We start from the raw sequence: 18,124 nt of genomic DNA, 5'->3' as shown, positions 1-18,124 counted from the left end.
AGGAGTTGCTCAAAGAGCGTAGATTATATGCCGAGTCATGTACTCGTTCATGCGCGTGCTTGTATCTACCGCGTGCTTCTCCTATACTTCGTCGTCTTCGTTCATATAGGCGAACTCCTTACTCACCAATGACCCTCGGGTCAAGTTCCTTGAATTTGTGGCGCACAAGTATACGCTGTGGGATTGGTCAAGAACCATGTAGTCTGCATAAAACAATTTTTTTAATACTCGACCACACCTGCCTGCCCGGCCTCTATTTCAAATCAATGTGGTACCCGCCGCCTCCCCCCCCCCCCCCCCCGTAAAAAAAATTCTGTTTATGCTCCTGGTTGCACATACCTACTCCGAATGGCTGGGCAAAAACTGGGTCGTTCAAAATAAATTAACATACCTAAAAAAGAATACAGGTTCAAAAAAAGTCACAATTTTCGGGCTAAACAAGGAACATTATTTGTGTTGGTTGCTTTTCGTTTCTGATTAAGTAGTAACAAATCATGAGTGATTGGCCATAAGTAAAACAAATAGTGACCAAGAAGAGGAGAAAGAAGTTCATGACATAATATCGTACGGTACGAAGAACCTTATTTAAGGATCTTGAGAAGTGTCACCTCTTAAAGCGACACCACGGGGTGCTCCCACGTGGGGACAGTTAAACCTATAGCTTAACCACCGTAGCGCAGGCCCTCTGGACAGCCCAAATCTAAAACTATTATTATTATTATTATTATTATTATTATTATTATTATTATTATTATTATTATTATTATTATTATTATTATTATTATTATTATTATTATTATTATTATTATTATTATTATTATTATTATTATTATTATGCAATTTACATCCCATAAATACGATATAATTATGAGAGTTGCCTTTGAGGGGAGGCTCCGGAAACTTACCATATGGTGTAACAGGCATATTTTAACATTTAGCGAATTAAATGTCCTCTTTTAGTTGGAAACTTCGCAGCAGCTGCGCGTACCTCGCTATCACTACCGAAAATGTTCCCAACGAGCAAAAATATTCGGCACGTGTCCCGATCGACTCATTTCGCCGTCATGCTTCACACAGGCAACGCACACCCACTGTTATCAACGTGGTGATGACGTAGTTTGCCGGTTCACGCAGCAACTCGTGTCTCTGTTCTGAGCTCGTTAGGGAAGTGAACGCGTCTTTACCGGTGTGAAGTCATCTGCCTCTGTGTCCGAATGAAAACCCGCCTCCGTCGCTTGGCCCAAAGGTTGAAGCAACAAGCAAGCAACTGAATTCAACGTGATACCTCAAACAGGTTAGTACTCTGCTACTTCTAGCCCACCTTTGTTGCTTCCCTGTTATCGCGAACGTCTGCAGTGTCAGTTTGAAGATGCCGAAGTGTGCTAGTGAACGAAATGACAAAGCTGCGTGACGAAATAGCATCAACGCATGAAATTGTTTGATAGACTGCATGAACACGTGAAATCAATAAGCTTCAGGGTCAGTACTGTCATGGCTTGAAAGGGAAGGGCCCCCTTTGCAACCCGCTGCCATGACCACGTAACGCGAGTACAAGACAAGCACTTGCTCGTATTCCTGGAGAAGACAGACGCGTGAGGGTGGGGGTGAAAGCTTATTGATATGTGAGGTTTAACGTTGTCGAGTCATTGTCGTTCCGTCGGAAGATTTTGCAAGGCTGTGCTTGTTCCATAGGCTTTACTATAACTTCCCACATCTTCACGGTAAACTCTTTATCCCGCCAAGCCGTACATCTCGTCGCCTTTTTAACTCGTGCAGCGTCCAGCGTTTGCACGGTTCTACCAGCGGTTGCACGGTTTTTTGCCAACAGCCATTGCAGAATGGAACACTTTGCCAGACTGTGTTGTCGTTGAGCGAAACCCTATTGCGTTTAAGCAGTTGCTCACCGATCATCTTACGCTGTAAAATTCTCTTACACTGTTCTTTCTTTTCGCCTTTATATGCCTGATTCAAATTGTAACATTTTTTTTAAATAAGTCTGCATTTCTATGTGTTATGTTTCAGTATTGTGATCAGATATCTTTTGTAACTCTTTATGTAACCTCCCCCCCCCCCTTATGTCATACCCCGAGAGGGGCCTTTAAGGGAAAATAAATGATGATGATGATGATGATGATGATTATGATGAACGTTCTAAAGCCACCATATGATTATGAGAGACACCGCAGTGAAGAGCTCCGGATATTTCGACCACCTGGGGTTCGTTAAGGTGCACCCAAATCTGAGCACACGGGCCTACAGCATTTTCGCCTCCATCGACAATGCAGCCGCCGCCGCCGGGGTTCGATCCCGCGACCTGCGGGACAGCAGCCGAGTACCTTAGCCACAAGACCACCGTGATGGGGCGTGGGGCCGAAAGTTAGACGGGCAGATGAGATTTAAAGTTTCCGGGGGTAACGTGGCCACAGCAAGCACAGAATCGGGTTAGTTAGCTAAACATGGGAGCTTTTCCCCGCGTTCATCATCATCATCAGCCTGACTACGTCCACTGCAGGACAAAGGCCTCTCCCATGTTCCGCCAGTTAACCCGGTCCTGTGCTTGCTTCTGCCAATTTATACCCGCAAACTTCTTAATCTCATCTGCCCACCTAACCTTCTGTCTCCCCCTAAACCGCTTGCCTTCTCTGGGAATCCAGTTAGTTACCCTTAATGACCAGTGGTTATCCTGTCTACGCGCTACATGCCCGGCCCATGTCCATTTCTTCTTCTTGATTTCAGCTATGATATCCTGAACCCCCGTTTGTACCCTAATCCACTCTGCTCTTTTCTTGTCTCTCAAGGTTACACACAATTTTTCTTTCCATTGCTCACTGCGTCGTCCTAAATTTAAGCTGAACCCTCTTTGTAAGTCTCCAGGTTTCTGCTCCGTAGCTAATTACCGGCAAGATACAGCTGTTATATACCTTCCTCTTGAGGGGTAGTGGCAATCTATCTGTCATAATTTGAGAGTGCTTGCCAAATGTGCTCCACCCCATTCTTATTCTTCAAGTTACTTCAATCTCGTGGTTCGGCTCCACGGTTATTACCTGCCCTAAGTAGACATAGTCTTTTACAACTTTAAGTGCACTATTACCTATCTCGAAGCGCTGCTCTTTTCCGAGGTTGTTGTATACATTACTTTCGTTTTCTGCAGATTCATTTTATGACCCACCTTTCTGCTCTCTTTGTCTAACTCCGTAATCATGAGTTGCAATTCGTCCCCTGAGTTACTCAGCAATGCAATCTCATCGGCGAAGCACAGGTTACTAAGGTACTCTCCATCAACTCTTATCCCTAACTGTTCCCATTCTAGGCATCTGAAAACCTCCTGTAAGCACGCGGTAAATAGCATTGGGGAGATTTTGTCGCCCTGCCTTACACCCTTCTTGATTGGTATTCTGTTGCTTTCTTTATGAAGCACTATGGTAGCAGTTGATCCCCTGTAGATTTCTTCCAGGATGTTTATATATACTTCATCGACGCCCTGATTCCGCAGTGTCTGCATGACGGCTGATATTTCTACTGAATCAAACGCCTTCTCGTAATCTATGAAGGCTATGTATAGTGGTTGGTTATATTCTGAGCATTTCTCTATTACCTGATTGATAGCATGAATGTGGTCGATTGTTGAGTAGCCTGTTCGAAATCCTGCTTGTTCCTTTGGTTGATTGAATTCTAATGTTTTCTTTACTCTGTTAGCAATTACCTTTGTAAATAGCTTGTATACTACAGAGAGCAAGCTAATCGGCCTGTAATTCTTCAAGTCCTTGTCATCTCCTTTCTTATGTATTAGGATGATGTTAGCGTTCTTCCAAGACTCTGGTACTCTTCCCGTCAGGAGACAACTCGTAAACAGGGTGGCTAGTTTTTCTAACACAATCTGTCCTCCATCTTTTAGCAGATCTGATGTTACCTGATGCTCACGAGTAACTTTGCCTCTTTGCATGTTCTCGAAAGCTTTTCTGACTTCTTCTATCATTACTGGTGGGGTGTCATCTGGGTTACTGCTAGTTCTTCTAGTATTAAAGTCGTGGTTGTCCTGGCTACTGTACAGATCTCTGTAAAACTCCTCCGCTATTTTAACTATCCTATCCATATTGGCAGTTATTTTGCCTTCTTTGTCTCTTAGTGCATACATCCGATTTTTGCCTATCCCAAGTTTCCTCTTCACTGCTTTGACGCTTCCTCCGTTTTTCAGAGCGTGTGCCCCGCGTTAGGGGTAGTCAACTAAATGAAAGTGGTTTACCTGGCTAGCCGAAGATGCCAGATTAATGTTTAACAATGCGATCACCTTGAAGAAAAGGTAAATGGTGAAGAATGAAAGCACAAAACAGTCTCTTGGCTCCCAAGCATTGTTGCTGCATGAATGGTGCAAAATTAAAGGGCGTATTCACCACTCAAAATACAAGGTTGTCACACAGGTCCCGTTAATTAGGGAGGCCATCGCCGGGCTAATTCCAAGGGCCGAAGTATCGGCCCCCCGGACCGCACCATGAAAGCGTCGACAATTTAGAAGTGGTCCTATTTGGCGCGCCAGCGGACGCCGGCTGTGGCCCAAAGAACAAGTCAGAGCCGAGAATTGATAAACAAACAAAATTATATTTTCAATATTGGCAGATCAAAAACAATACACAAGAATGCACACTCCACAATAGTTGCATACGATATGTCACCAATCAAACAACGTACTACACAGTACAATCAGCCACACTCGAAACAACGGACACAGACACAATACGCACTACAATGAAGTCGCATGCATTGGACAACCAAGACACTTAAAGACTAAAGAGATAGAAGACCTATTCAGTCCAAAGTTCTTAGAACAAAAGTCTGGATGATACTCTTCCGAGAATCACTCACTCAAAGTCCAGCGTTGTTTTCGTTCCGCTGCCCTCGAAGTTTCTCTTCCGGGAAACCTCGCCGAAGTTTCTCTTCCAGGAAACCTCACGTCTTCAATAGGCCACTCTCCAAGCTTCACACACGCAGCTGTTGCCACGCGTCTTCGCTCGATAGCGGTAAACACACACTCTTGCCTGTAGCTCGAGTCGTCACCCCTCAGGTGGAAATCATCTTCTCCCGCTTTGTCTCTACGGACAAAACCTTCGCCGACTACACGGCGGTATACCCTACGCGCTCTGGCGCTAACTTCCGTCTTCTCCTGATCTTTCGTCTCGGCTGCTCGATTAAATACCTTCCGCGCGAGATTCCAGAAAGTTCTCATCATTTCGTCGGCGCGATGCGCAGCGAAGGTTGGGGGAAAGGTCGAGACGATACGAGGTCCGTCCGCGACGGATGACTCAACCCGGCGTCACCACGCCTCTTTCCATCGAGAAATTTCGAGTGCTTGCTCGGCCGCCGATGTGGGGTGAGGAGGTTCGTCGGCGAAGCCACACTTCCGGGGGAGAGGCGCGCGCCCGGGGGTCTTTGGATGTTTGTTCATTTTTCTTTTTTTTTATCGTTGACCTCGCGGCGTCACTCTGGCGCTTCATCGCGAGACTTTGGCGGCGCGCCCTTTTTGAGCGCTCGTTTTGTGACAAAGGTGCATGGCCGTATATGCAAGCCCTTAGTCAAATGGGTGACTGATGTACCGTACCCTTCGGTATAAACTGTGTTCCGTCAAAAATAAATAAATAATTGAGCTTTTCAGTTCAAGGTTCAAGCGGGAGAAATTCACCATCAAAGCAAACAAAAAAACGTTATTTTACAAGAATCGAAGAACAACCTACTTTTTGTGCAAGATTTCAAGTTTAACCAATAGATGCGGCTTGGCTTGTTTGCTTACTTATGCTTGTTTACCCACGCAGCCTATGCATAAGCGTGCGCAGGGTTCTCTCTCAGGGGAGGGGGCAAAGGTTCCTTGCAGCGCTCTTCACCATACACCAAGTCTGTGTATAGAGCAGATTTTGTGCCCCCCCCCCCCCCGTCACGCACACGTCTATATATGAGGCTAAGCACAGCTAGTTTGTCAACTGAACCATATAGCTAGTCGAACGCTCCACACTACGTGCACTGCCGTAGTTTCGTCGGTTTCCGAAGCCGTCGACATAGCCGAGCGCGAGTCGTTGATTGACGTCTTTAAGGCTTGTCACTGCCGTCTTTCTGCATCCTTCTATCGATATTTGGCTCGCCTAAGTTGTACTGACGTTTCCGCTTCAAGAGCTAGCCGAACGACATCCGCAGAATGGTCTGACGCAGTTGGCTGCCGTCGCCACTGCGACTGCGCAGACAACTCCTGCACAGATGGAGCAGCGTCTTCGCTCCCTCCTTCGATTGCGGGACCATTGGCACAATGGCTGAACAGAAGCCCGTTCGACCAGCGTGGCTGAGAAAGCGGCGATTTACGTAGCCAAGGCCTGACCACACGCACCCGCCGCAGCGCGGGGCATTTCGACGCAGCTTTGTGCCCTCTCCCTATGGAGAGGGTGGGTGCGCAGAGAGAGAGAGAGAGAAACAACTTTATTGATGGCATAGCAAGGTCGGTAAATTTAATTTGCTGGTGGTTCGAAGGGTGGTGGCCAAAAGCTTACCACGACCGTTTCGGCCCAGCTAACCACTTCTCTCTGAAGACGGTAGTCAGCTGACGACAGGAGCGACTCCCACGCCTCGAGGGAGGAAGCTGGCAGTATTGTTCTTGGTGGGTGGTTACCCTCGCATTCCCGAAGAATGTGATTTCGGATAGCTTTCACACAGCTGAAATGTCGGCAGTTTGGTGTAATCTCTTCTGGATAAATTTTAGACAGCCGATGAGGGCTGGGCAAAGAATCTGTTTGGATTTGCCTCCAGATTGTGGCCTGTTCCCTTGACATATCTGCCTGCGGGGCCGCGTTTGTCTTGTGGTTCTTTCAGTAATACGCTGTAATTTCGTTATACGTGGTGATCCCTTCCTGCGGGAAGTCCAGGGTGGAGGGGTCCACGTCCCGGTTGATTACACCTGGGGCTACGCGGTGGGCCACGCAACTTCGCGTAACCACGCATGCTTTTTCTCTATATGGAAAGGCCACGATGACGCGTCGAAAAGCCCCGTACTGACGCTCTGCAACTGGTGCGTGTGGTCAGGCCCTTGGTCACGTGATCACGGCTGGCGAGGCAGCGCTATACTCGGCGACAACTTTTCTTGGCATTGGAGCGAATGCTACAGAGCCAAATCACCTGTACATCTTACCGCCAGTGAATATAGAAGTACCCTCCTTTATTTTCTACGTGGAACTCTTCGAGACAGAAGGCAGCTCCCACCATTAAAATAGCCGTATTCGCTTTAATTTATTCGTGGTGACTTTGCATTTTTGAACGCGCGAGAAAGTCCCGCCTTTTAACGTAGATAGTTATAGCGCGAGAACAAAACGACGACACAGAGACAAGAAGGACACGAAGGACACGGTCCTTCTTGTCTCTGTGTCGTCGTTTTGTTTTCGCGCTATAACTATCGTCATGCCATACCAACTAGCCCAAGCAGTCACACTTTTCACGTGTACCGCGAACGCTGATAGTGCGCCCCCGTCACTTGCTACAGCGTTACGAGACGCGCGCCAAAACGGACTACTTCGCCTAGTGCTACATGGGCAGAAGCTCCGACTCCGTAGCTTTCCCTTCAGTGCCAAGAAAAGAAACCGGCGGAGCGCGGCTCGTCGCGGGGTATTTGTTTTTGCCTTCAGGGTGACGCGGAGATACACAGCGAAACTCGCTCGACGATGCGTAAAGTTTTCACTTTAAAAATACTAAAAATAAAAGTCGCGCAAAGCTTGGCAGAGCGAAGTACAAGCCGTTCGCCACTCGCATTCCCCGTCGATCGACATGTCTAGCATCGAGGTGCATGGCTTAAATTCAAATACGTGAATACATTATAATTTCAGAGAATCGGGTTCTTGCCGCAAACGAATAATTGTTTTAGAGTTCCCCACATGTTCCTGTGGTGAACTCCAAGTGCGCCGCAGTTCAGCAGGTGGCACTGCCAGCGTGTCCCAGACCGACATTCTTTTCCATCCCTCCGCTCTCTACCTTCGTGCTCGTGTCTTTCGTGTCCTTCTTGTCTCTGTGTCGTCGTTTTGTTCTCGCGCTATAACTATCGTCAGGCCTACCTTCGCATCGCCAACAAAGGCGCGAAGAGGGAGAGGACGAACGAACCGGTCCCCGAGTCGACCGAACTGACTTTCAGCAGCACGCTTCGTCTCAGCGATCCTCGCACATACCAACGAACATTCTTGGCAACAAATAAGTTGAAAATCAGATGCTAAAGCAATTTATCTTTTAATTTATGGAGCACAATTGATTAGTTTCCATAATACCAGTTCAGCTTGGAGCAGTGATATCTGGTTTAAGATAAGCGTGTCAGGTGCATTTTTTTTTTCGTATCTCTATGTATCTGAAGTTTGGGTGATAACACGCACTGCATAACCGTTAAACATGCGCAGCGTGATTCGGGTGCTAGTCATCCATTTGCCAACATCAATGGCTTTGTCAGTTTGTATTATCAGGCGTGCCTCGCGTTACGTTGGTGACCTCGATGCACACAAGCCTGCGGTTTGGGCGAGGGTAAGCGCGCACATAGGTGGCACTACAAAAAGCTTGGACACGATTTCTTTTGCCAATATTAGGAAATATGGCTTATGAAGGCGCCAAAATTAAATTTCAGTGCAGCTATAAAGTAGCCATGAATCCAGCATGAAATTTTCGTCACTAGAATGGGTCACGAAGTGTCCAATTTAGTGAAAAGTAGCCGCCAACAGCTGAGGTACACTAGCCATTCCTTAGTATCCAATCCCTTGCTCTAACTGACCACCGGTTGTATGTCCTACTAATTACATGGTCAACCCAAGTTAATTGATTGCGCTTCAAGGAGCCCTGCAACTCTTTTCGAGCACTGTCAAAAAACGCTGCCGATTGGTAGTCAAGCATGCAGCCGGGAATATACAGTAAATTCTCAGTCAGCTGAAAATCACTTTCTCTGCACTCGAGAAATGACGCTACAGACTTCAAAATCGCTGCGTCACAGGCCATTATTACGCGATTGGCCGATTAGAGCATGACGCACTCGGGAGTTGCTAGGATGCCGCAACCTGTCCCCACGTGATCGCACTGAAAAGCAGCTCGTTCGAAGTAAAAAAAAAAATCGCAGCATATTTCCAGAGCGAATAATGATGGGTTGAGCGAAGCGTCTGTCCATGCATCTGTCCTTGCATCTGTGCCGGCGTCCATCTGTCCTATTGCGCACACATCTATTAGGCCAACGTCATCTAGGAAATGAGATGAGAAATGGTGATGAGACAGTGCCATCTAATACTCTTCAGGAGATACTGCCGGTTACGCCTGATGCAAGACAAGGTTACACTTAGGAGCTTCGTCCTTAAAGGGAGAGAGAGAGAAAAGGTGCTCGAGATCAACAAGCGCGTGTGACATGTCCTCTTCCCCCATTTCATCTCTGTCTACTTAGCTTCCAGCAATTTCGTCAGGACGAGAGTAGGCGCTTAGCCATGCACCCATATGGGCTGCAGAAATTAGTGCCTTGTTCTTTCTTCCTCCGAACCACTATGCTATTGAGAGAGAGAGAGAGAGAGAGAGAAATCAATTGCTGCGTGCTACATATCTTTGTACCTCCGCTCGTACTTGACGGATTCTGAAAATTTCTGCGGTAGTCCATTCGTGAGGCAATTGGATCATTTACTGAATTCATTCCATGCCTACTTGGAAAAGTGTTGCTGGACCCCTTTAATATCCACGAGAATATCTGCTATTCTCGTTTGTTCTACACCCCATAATGCTGCCTTCGGGTCTCATAACGTTCTGCCTATCATTGTCGGTTGCGTGTTGCCCCGCTGCGGTGATCTAGTGTCTAAGGTACTCGCCTGCTGACCCGCAGGTCACGGTATCGAATTCCGACTGCGGCGGCTGCATTTTCGACGGAGGCAAAAATGCTGTAGGCCTGTGTGCTCAGATTTGTGTGCACGTTAAAGAACTCCAGGTGGTCGAAATTTCTGGAGCTCTCCGTCCCGGCGTCTCTCATAATCATATGGTAGTTTTCGGACGGTGAATTGCACATATCGATCAATCAATTATTCATCGGCTACGTGACCCTTGATAATTTTTCCCGACATCCTACGTTGTCCTCCAGGTCTCAGCTATGTGTGTTTTCACGGGCAATGTGCAATAGTTCAACTCTTTCCGCTTTAAAGTTGGTACTGACATGACATTTTTTTCAATTGTTTTTCTGCATCAAACAAAGTTCCAAAGCTTTCAGAGCCTATAAAATGTACTGCTGACAGTCAGTGCACTCTAAAAAAGCTATTACAGCAATTACAGTGCATGTCTTTAAAAGATAATTTTCATTCCTACTGCACCCTAACGTCTCATGTGCTTCTCCTCACGTGCTCACGCAAAATTTCGTGACGTTTCCGCTGCAGTTCAACACCGTGGCTTCATTGGCGACTGAGAAAGCGGCCATTTTGAATGTTTCGGTGGCGTATGAGCGGCCACTTTAGAACTTTCAATATTCCCGCGCATGCCCAACAACGCCCGCCATGCTGCGGAACGCAAAGTTCGCACGAATCGCACTCGCGAAGCAGTGTTGCGATGTCGATGGGAGTTTTTTATCCACATTAGCTTAACCTGTGCGTGCAGTTCGACAACTTTTCCTAGAAGTGTTGCAAGCATACTCAAGTACACAAGCACAGAGAAAAAATGGACAGAGCAAGCTGGAGGGGTATAATGCCTGCTTACCCTTCCGGGCTCAATTAACCTCGCTCCTTTCACGAAACCTTTGTCTATCTTTCTCTACTCTTTCGGGAGGAGGGAAGAGATAGAGGAAATGAAGATAGAAGTGAATAAAGAGAAAAAAAGGGAGAAAGTAAATTAAAAATGACGGAGACTTGGGCAAGCATCAGTAAACACAAAAAAAAAATTCTATAATAGTGTGGCTAGGTCTGTTAATTTAGTCCATAAAAGTCACTTGAGCTCGATGGGCCTGGTCGCCGGATTCATCCGGAAATTGCCACAGTAACTTCCGGATAAAAAAACTGACTTTGCTGGCTACCTAGGTCCGTATTTGCCCCAACTACACCACCACCTCCCCGCGACATCCCGACTTTCTTATTGAAAATCTGGTAACCCTAGTTAGGGTTAACAACCATACCAAATTTTTCTGAATAAATGAATTGTTTGCAAGCCATTTTAAAGAACAAATTCTAGATTTTAAGTCTGTTCTATTAGGCTGTATAATAAACCAAATCGTATATATACCTGTTTGCAGCCGTTTCAAGACGTCCTTTAGGAGTTCTATATTTAGTGGGTATTCGTCCAGCTCAAATAACAAGTTCTGTTCAGCATTAGAGATCTACGCTTTGACGACAGCTCCATTTTCTTCGCACAGTGTCCTAGTTTGACTTTTCGCCTGACATACAAGCCTACCCGTTGAAAGTTCTCATCGTTGAGCTTGTTTCTTGCGCGATTGAAGCAACTGTAAACCACGCAGTTGACCAAAAGTGATTCGATATAACACGATGCACAACGATGGGCCTGGGCACTTTTACAGATCCATGCAGTGCGCGGTAATAGATGAAACTTCCAACACCGTAATTTCGTAAATGCAACACATGATAACATGAAAGGCAAGTGAATGCCACTAAAATCCCAGCACATAAAGACAGCAAACACGTACAGTGACAAGCATGGGTCGTCTCTTTCCGGACAACCTCAAAAATGGCGCCCGTCTTGGCGCACCTCACCTCTATGTGGTGGCTGTTTCAGTGCGTTCTATTGTTCATGGGTTTGTCGTAAGTGCCGTACTCGCAGATATAACAAGTTCATTTGACACTCTTGAACAGTGGTCGGTAACCTTTTGAGGCGGAGGGCCAAGTTACATGAAGCCAATGCAGCGGAGAGCCGGACAGCAAATCAGATGGGGGGAGGGGGGACTGTGCAAAATTCGCAAATTAGATTATGTATACATATCAAGTTAATTTTCTACATGCATGTCACGAAGTTCTCATCAATTATAGACTACGAAGGAATGTCATTGTAGGTCAATCATAACTGTCATGTCGGCCTTCAGATAAGAGTATACAAGAAAAAAGAGAGGAGGTCGATGTGGCGGCAGTGGGGGGAGGGGGCATAATACAGCCCTGTGTACCACATCTGGCCCTCAGGCCACAGCTTGCCAACCCTTGCTCCAGATGTAGAAGCTTGAGCACTTCTTCTTACTAGCCTACTTTTTAACTCTTTACAGTTCACTGTCAGTTGCTCCCGACAACGCAACACCACCCCATCAGCTTATCTGAAGCTGTCTGACAAGATAATCTGTGGTTGATTCATGAACATCTTTTTTTGGTGGCATTATAAATAATTTATAAGTTAGTAGTTAAACTTTTTATTTTTAACTTTAGTTTAGGGCTGCAATGGAGGGAAGATGAGTAAAGGTTTGGGACCACTAAAGGTTAAATCTGTTGCTTGTCTCACAGGCCTCAGGCACTGTGCTTCAATGGCCAGTTCTTTTCTTCACAATGAATTAACTAAGGTTGATATTCCCCAACACCCAATACTAGGGTGATTGTCGTTCCTGTTATTGTAAATGAGCTACTTAACCAGAGCCACAGCAAGAGTGGTTGAAGGCGTTCCGACCCTTCACCATACCCTTGCCCGAAATTTTTCCCGTCTCATAATTGTTTGGGGGATGCTAAAATATTTACACTCCTTCACAGCGACAACCTACTGCCAAAGTTAGCCACTGTATACACAAACCATTCCTTTAAAAACATTCCTGGGCATAGCCCTGCACTTAAGGAGAGATGCAAGTAAGAAAAATCTGTTCTAAAAGCACTTTGACTTGGGCGAGTTGGTACATAATTGGATAGGCTTCAGCGCAATTTAAACGAAGGCAAATGGAGACACAGACACACAGACGAGTACTCGTGTGTGTTGTCTCCTTTTGTCGTCCGAATTGCACTGAAGCCTATCCAACTGAAAAAAAAAAATGTTGCGTAAATGTTTAGCCCAGTGCAATGAAAGTTTTGCTGTATAGATATACAAGCTTTTATGCTGATTTCAGATATGTAATTAGTTTTATAGTAAGTTGCACAGTTTCTGTTTCATGTCATCACAATGGGTAAAGTTTGTTTTGGGCAAACATATTATGCTACTAAACCCTTCTACAGTTCTAAGCCAGTCATACCCCATATTGCTCCACATTAACTGTAAAATGTAAATAGCTACCAAAAAAGTGCATACAAGACATCTTAATGGACAAAAAAAATTGTAATATGAGTATTTATAAAATGCTCAGCCCATACTAATTGTTTACTTTGTAATAATCAGACAAGCAATATCAAGCTTTAGAGGAGATACTTGCACCTTTCTCATGTTGAAAAATATGTAAGTAAACTTTTATCCTGCTCTGACCATAAGAAGTACAAAAACATGGTGTCCAAACTAATGAAGCAGCCTTAAAATGGATCTTGAGAAAAATGCATTTTAAAAATGTAAGTGAAAGCGCATTTATGCTGAAAAGATACATTTTTAAGATTTCTTCAGTCATAAGAGCTTGGCAATCACGGTTATATTGAGGATCAGGTTTTAGTGAACTCTTCATGCGAAATGCAATGGCAAGCAGCCAGGTGACAATTGCCAGGGGACTGCAGAAAATGAACACTTTAGTTTTGTGTAGCCACCTTGTGCTCTTTAAAAGTGATTATAACCTACTTCTAATTTAATTAAAATGTTGAGTTTTTTTGCCATGAACTTTTGTAAGCAAATAAAAATGAAAAATGAGTAATTTTGGAAATAAACTTGCGTTTTTCATCTTGCATCTCCCCTCATTGCCACTTTAACAGCAGTTACAACAGCAGGCTTTGAGTGTTTCTGGTACATATTTATTTACACAATAACACACGTTCCCCAGTTCATTTCCTTTTGCTTCTTCCATACATCACAAAGTACTATATCACATATTACAACCCCTTATGGAAGCAGCCGACTGTACTCCATGAAGACCATGGACTTCTGCATAGCATCCCATAACCGTGCCGAGTAGTGGAACCTGCAGAATAAGCCAATATAAGTTTTGAGACACATATAGAAGATTTGCTTTGCACAACGTTTATGCTAGGATCCACATGATGCAGTGTGTGTACGTACAGGGGTGGTTAAAAACTAACCATCCCGCAACGCCCGACCGAGCCACAGCAGATCGCCACTATTAGTACGCTGCCATCACAATCGCGCCTTGGCACATGCTTGCGTTGAGCCAGGTGAGCACGCCTCTCCCTCTCTTGCTCTCTGGAATAAAGGCCATGCGTAATGTTCCCTCACTGCTGGCTCTTCAAATTTTCGCTAATGTGCAGCATGTAGCCGAGGTGACAGTGTTCCGCAAAACTGACACATCATGTTTGTAGCCTCATTTAGCTGTACACATTGTATACATTGCCGCAGTTTTCAGCTTGCTGCAGCTCTCTCAGCTATCTATGCAAGTCAATTTACAATTCGCCGCAGACAAAAGTGGTCGGGGCCGACATGTATGGAGAGGCGTTTGTGTTTGGGCTCGTTGGACCATCTTAGTATATTAATAATTGGTGCATAGTAGTATACGATTATAAGAGTGAATAGTGAGGGAAAATGATGCACTATGTTTATTCCTCAGTTTCTCATGAGAAAGAGCAAGAAAAAGAGAGGGATGCACACCTCCCTCCCTTGCACACGCTCGACGTCAGCTTGCACCAAGGAGTGATAGCGATAAGAACGCTCCGATAGCAGCAAGCTGCTGCTTCTCAACCAGGCATTGAGGCCTAGGAACTTTTGACCAACACTGTGGACACATATCCAAAATAGTCATGATAGGTGCATACTGCTATGTGGAAACATATTTCTGCTTGCGTGGTGATACATTTTAAGCATGAAAAGTTTTTAGCTCCCATTGTCAACGGCAGGCAAGTAGCCTTTAGCAAAATGCCAGTGCTGTGATAGGACACTTCAAACTAGATATCCTGGCACTCAATCAAGAACACCAGTAATAGGAGGTGAGGCCAGTCAAGCTACATATACGCACCTTCTTTTCCCACCTTGCCAACCACATCTCAAGTGCAGCAGTTTTTGTACTTTGTGTGGAAAAATAAACCAAACTTAAAACATACGGGTATTCAGGTGAAATTGTCCAGGCACACGCACGATAAAATATGGCACCACATACATTCGGGCACACTACGAATTTTTATCTACAATGGTCAGTAGTGTCAATCTAAAGACGGACAGGACCTATGTTCTAAACGCAGGTACACAACATTAAAAACTTTATTTTCATCTTTTTGCACAGAGACCGGGTCATCAGTGCTCAGAAGCTGAGGCAGCTAAGTATCACTGCCTCCGTGAGATGGCACCATGCAGCGTGAAACTGTCTCGTGGCTGTATATGCAAGGCAAAGCACGGCAGTTTAAAACACACAGGGATAGGAGGAAATGGCGTACATACGGACCATTGTACAAAATGATGTGGTGTGTCCTTGCAAACTTGCACTACACCCATCTTAACAGTGTGGTCACCTCAAGCCAGTTTGCCTTGCTGGTAGCCTTTTTATATTGACATTAACCCTTGAATGGAAACATATTTGACAGAGATCTATTTGGCTGGATAAACACTCTTCGGCCATGTCTAGTCTTCAGTGTTTTATTACTTCAAAAAAAAAAAAATGACTGTTTCAAAACTCATTCGGCCTTTTCAGCTGGTTTCAAAGCTAGTGCTTTTTTTATGTGGTTGTGGAGGTAAAGACAACCCGTACAAAAGCGCTAGCTTCAGAATCAGCCGGACAGTCACTCCCGAAGAACAGACCAAATGGGTCTCTAAACGTAGGGTGTTTTTAGTACTAAAAACTAAAGACTAAACGTGGCTGGAGAGTGTTCATTCATACATCTACTCTCAATTATAAGAGACCCAGCCATTTTATAAAACCGAAAGCTGCCAGTGCACCCACCAGTTTTTCTCTGTGAGGGGCGTGTGAGTGATGTGCTGCTTCGGCATGCAGCCTATTTGGAGGGTCAGAAATGAAGCTAGCTGCTCCAGTCGGCCGCCATCCTGATATCCTGGCGCAGCGTCGCCTTCGCTCCTCCGCTTCTCCTCTGCACAACAGCCATTACCACCAGGATTACCACAGCCCACAAATTCTCCGGGTGCCTTTCCACATTTCATAAGACTCATAATAATCATAACGCAACGAAAAAACAGTGCAGTTTCACATTAAAAGGAAAGTCATGTGATTTGCAGCCAGAAATTTGGAGGGGCCCTGGGAGGGGGGAGGGGAGGAAGAGTCTAAGCACTCTTTTTGCATGTGCATACATGTGTTTATACGTGTGCATGTATATACTGTTAGAATCAAGTGTGCCCTCCCCTTTGATGCCTCGTTCCCTAGCTAGCACGTTTTCGAACATTGTCCATTGCTGTTACTAATTGTTGGCTACAACGCCAAGCCTATTTGCCTGGTACAACCCTTACGTCCGTCCTCTCGGTGCAAAGACATGCATCCAAACATGTCCAGGCATGCTCTCTGCATACCACACTAGCACACTTTGTGGCACTTCGCCTATACTCATTGGCTGCCAGTCACAGCCCTCCCTATTGTTGTGCCACAGACATGTTCCTCGTTCGGGAGCACGTCTCATGAGATTGAGCCCTGTTCCGACGAACTGTCTCCCCCCCCTCCCAGCGCCACCTTCCGTGCAGAAGAACCGTGCAGTTCCGGGGATAACGTCGCTTCCTCCGCCGAACCACTTTGCAGTTCCGGGTATGGCGGTGTCTCCTCAGCCGAGCCACTGTGCCATTCCGGGGAACTGGTCTCGCAGAAGAGTCCCAAAACGCTATTTAAGGCCGTGCCGGCCCCATGTTAGGGAGATTTTGCCCCAGCCGACGTTGTCATGCTGGCCGGCTCTGTACAAACGACAACCTGCTACAGTAAACGCTACTTTTGTTGCTGTTTTCAAAACGGATTGCCTCCCTGTTTCGCCTTCGGGCTAAAGCTTCAGCGAAGTCCGCTCGACAGCTTGCCGCTCTTCGCCACCGCTACCATCGCGACAGAGCAAAATTCATAACACTGGTTGGCAGCTTTGGGATACGATATCCTACGTTTGGCACGCCGGATCAGACCCCTGTCCTCAACGTTTTGCTGCTCTGGGACCCGCTACCCCGATCTCAACGGCTGAAAAGTTGGATCGGATCTCCGAGCACGAGGACAACCATCGTGATAGCGTTTGGCTACGCTGCGATACGCTACCTTGTTCTCATCGTTCGGCAAGCTGGGACAAGTAACCCCGAATCTCAACATTGGCAAGTTGGACCGGATCCCGGAAGGCCTGATACTGTTCGACGGCAGCCACGAGTTGGACCATCGTCGGCTACTTTGGTTGGGTGAGTGCCCAACGTTTACTGTTCATTTCGCCAGACCTCTCTAGCACAGGCAGATGTTAGGAGAGTGTTTTGTTTTGTTTTGTTGGTTATAATTTAATATTCACCTACTTTAAACCACGGGATTAGTTTTGGGGTACAGTGAATATCAGTAGTAGAGCATCACGAGGGACAAGAACGCGATGGAGCAGTACCTGGTGCAGGACCTCCTTGAAATTTGTGGAGCCATGGGGATTTCCGCCGGGTCCGCTAAAACAAGGGAAGCGATTCTCGAGGTGATGCGGGCAGAGAATGTGACGGCCGAGGAAGCTGACGAGTTTTGGGAGCTTATTTGTGAGCAAAAGCAGAAGGCCGAGAAAAGCCACGAAGAGCTCGAAGCTCAAAGGCACGAACAATGGAAGGCCGAAGAAGCTCAAAGGCACGAACGATGGAAGGCCGAGGAGAGCAGAAAAAGGAAAGAGCATGCTCTCAGAATGAAAGAGCTTGATCATCAAATTGAAGCGATTAAGTGGCAACGAGCACAATACCGACTTGAACTCTTCAGAATGGACGAGAACATCATGTCTTTTCTCGTTAATTTTGAAGAGGTCTGCGACGATGTGGTGTTAGGCGAGACTAATGGTGGGAAAAACTTGCCACGTTGCTTCCGTGCAAAGTCGCAAGCGTTTTGGGATGCTTATCCGCCGAGGAAGCGCACGACTGGTAGGATTAAATACGCTTTGTTCCGCCACTTTGCTGCTATGAGTACTGCCGACTG

The 18,124-nt window shown here is 46.0% G+C and overlaps 1 protein-coding gene across 1 annotated transcript in view; it reads right to left on the bottom strand.

Moving 5' to 3' along the window:
• Positions 1-13,837: 13,837 nt before the first annotated feature.
• LOC119172133 (nonsense-mediated mRNA decay factor SMG9) overlaps positions 13,838-18,124 on the bottom strand; it is a 36,546-nt gene continuing 32,259 nt past the window's right edge. Inside the window, exons 12-13 of the mRNA XM_037423143.2 lie at positions 15,944-16,088; positions 13,838-14,020 (exon numbers count right to left, since the gene is read on the bottom strand). Coding sequence (XP_037279040.2) covers positions 13,942-14,020; positions 15,944-16,088 — 224 coding nt within the window. The 3' untranslated portion in view covers positions 13,838-13,941. The remainder of the gene's footprint in view (positions 14,021-15,943; positions 16,089-18,124) is intronic.

The sequence above is a fragment of the Rhipicephalus microplus genome, chromosome 4 (genome assembly GCF_043290135.1).
Source record: "Rhipicephalus microplus isolate Deutch F79 chromosome 4, USDA_Rmic, whole genome shotgun sequence".
Taxonomy (NCBI): Eukaryota; Metazoa; Arthropoda; class Arachnida; order Ixodida; family Ixodidae; genus Rhipicephalus; species Rhipicephalus microplus.
The sequence above is the reverse complement of the archived record's forward strand: the minus strand, read 5'-3'. Positions and strand labels throughout refer to the sequence as shown.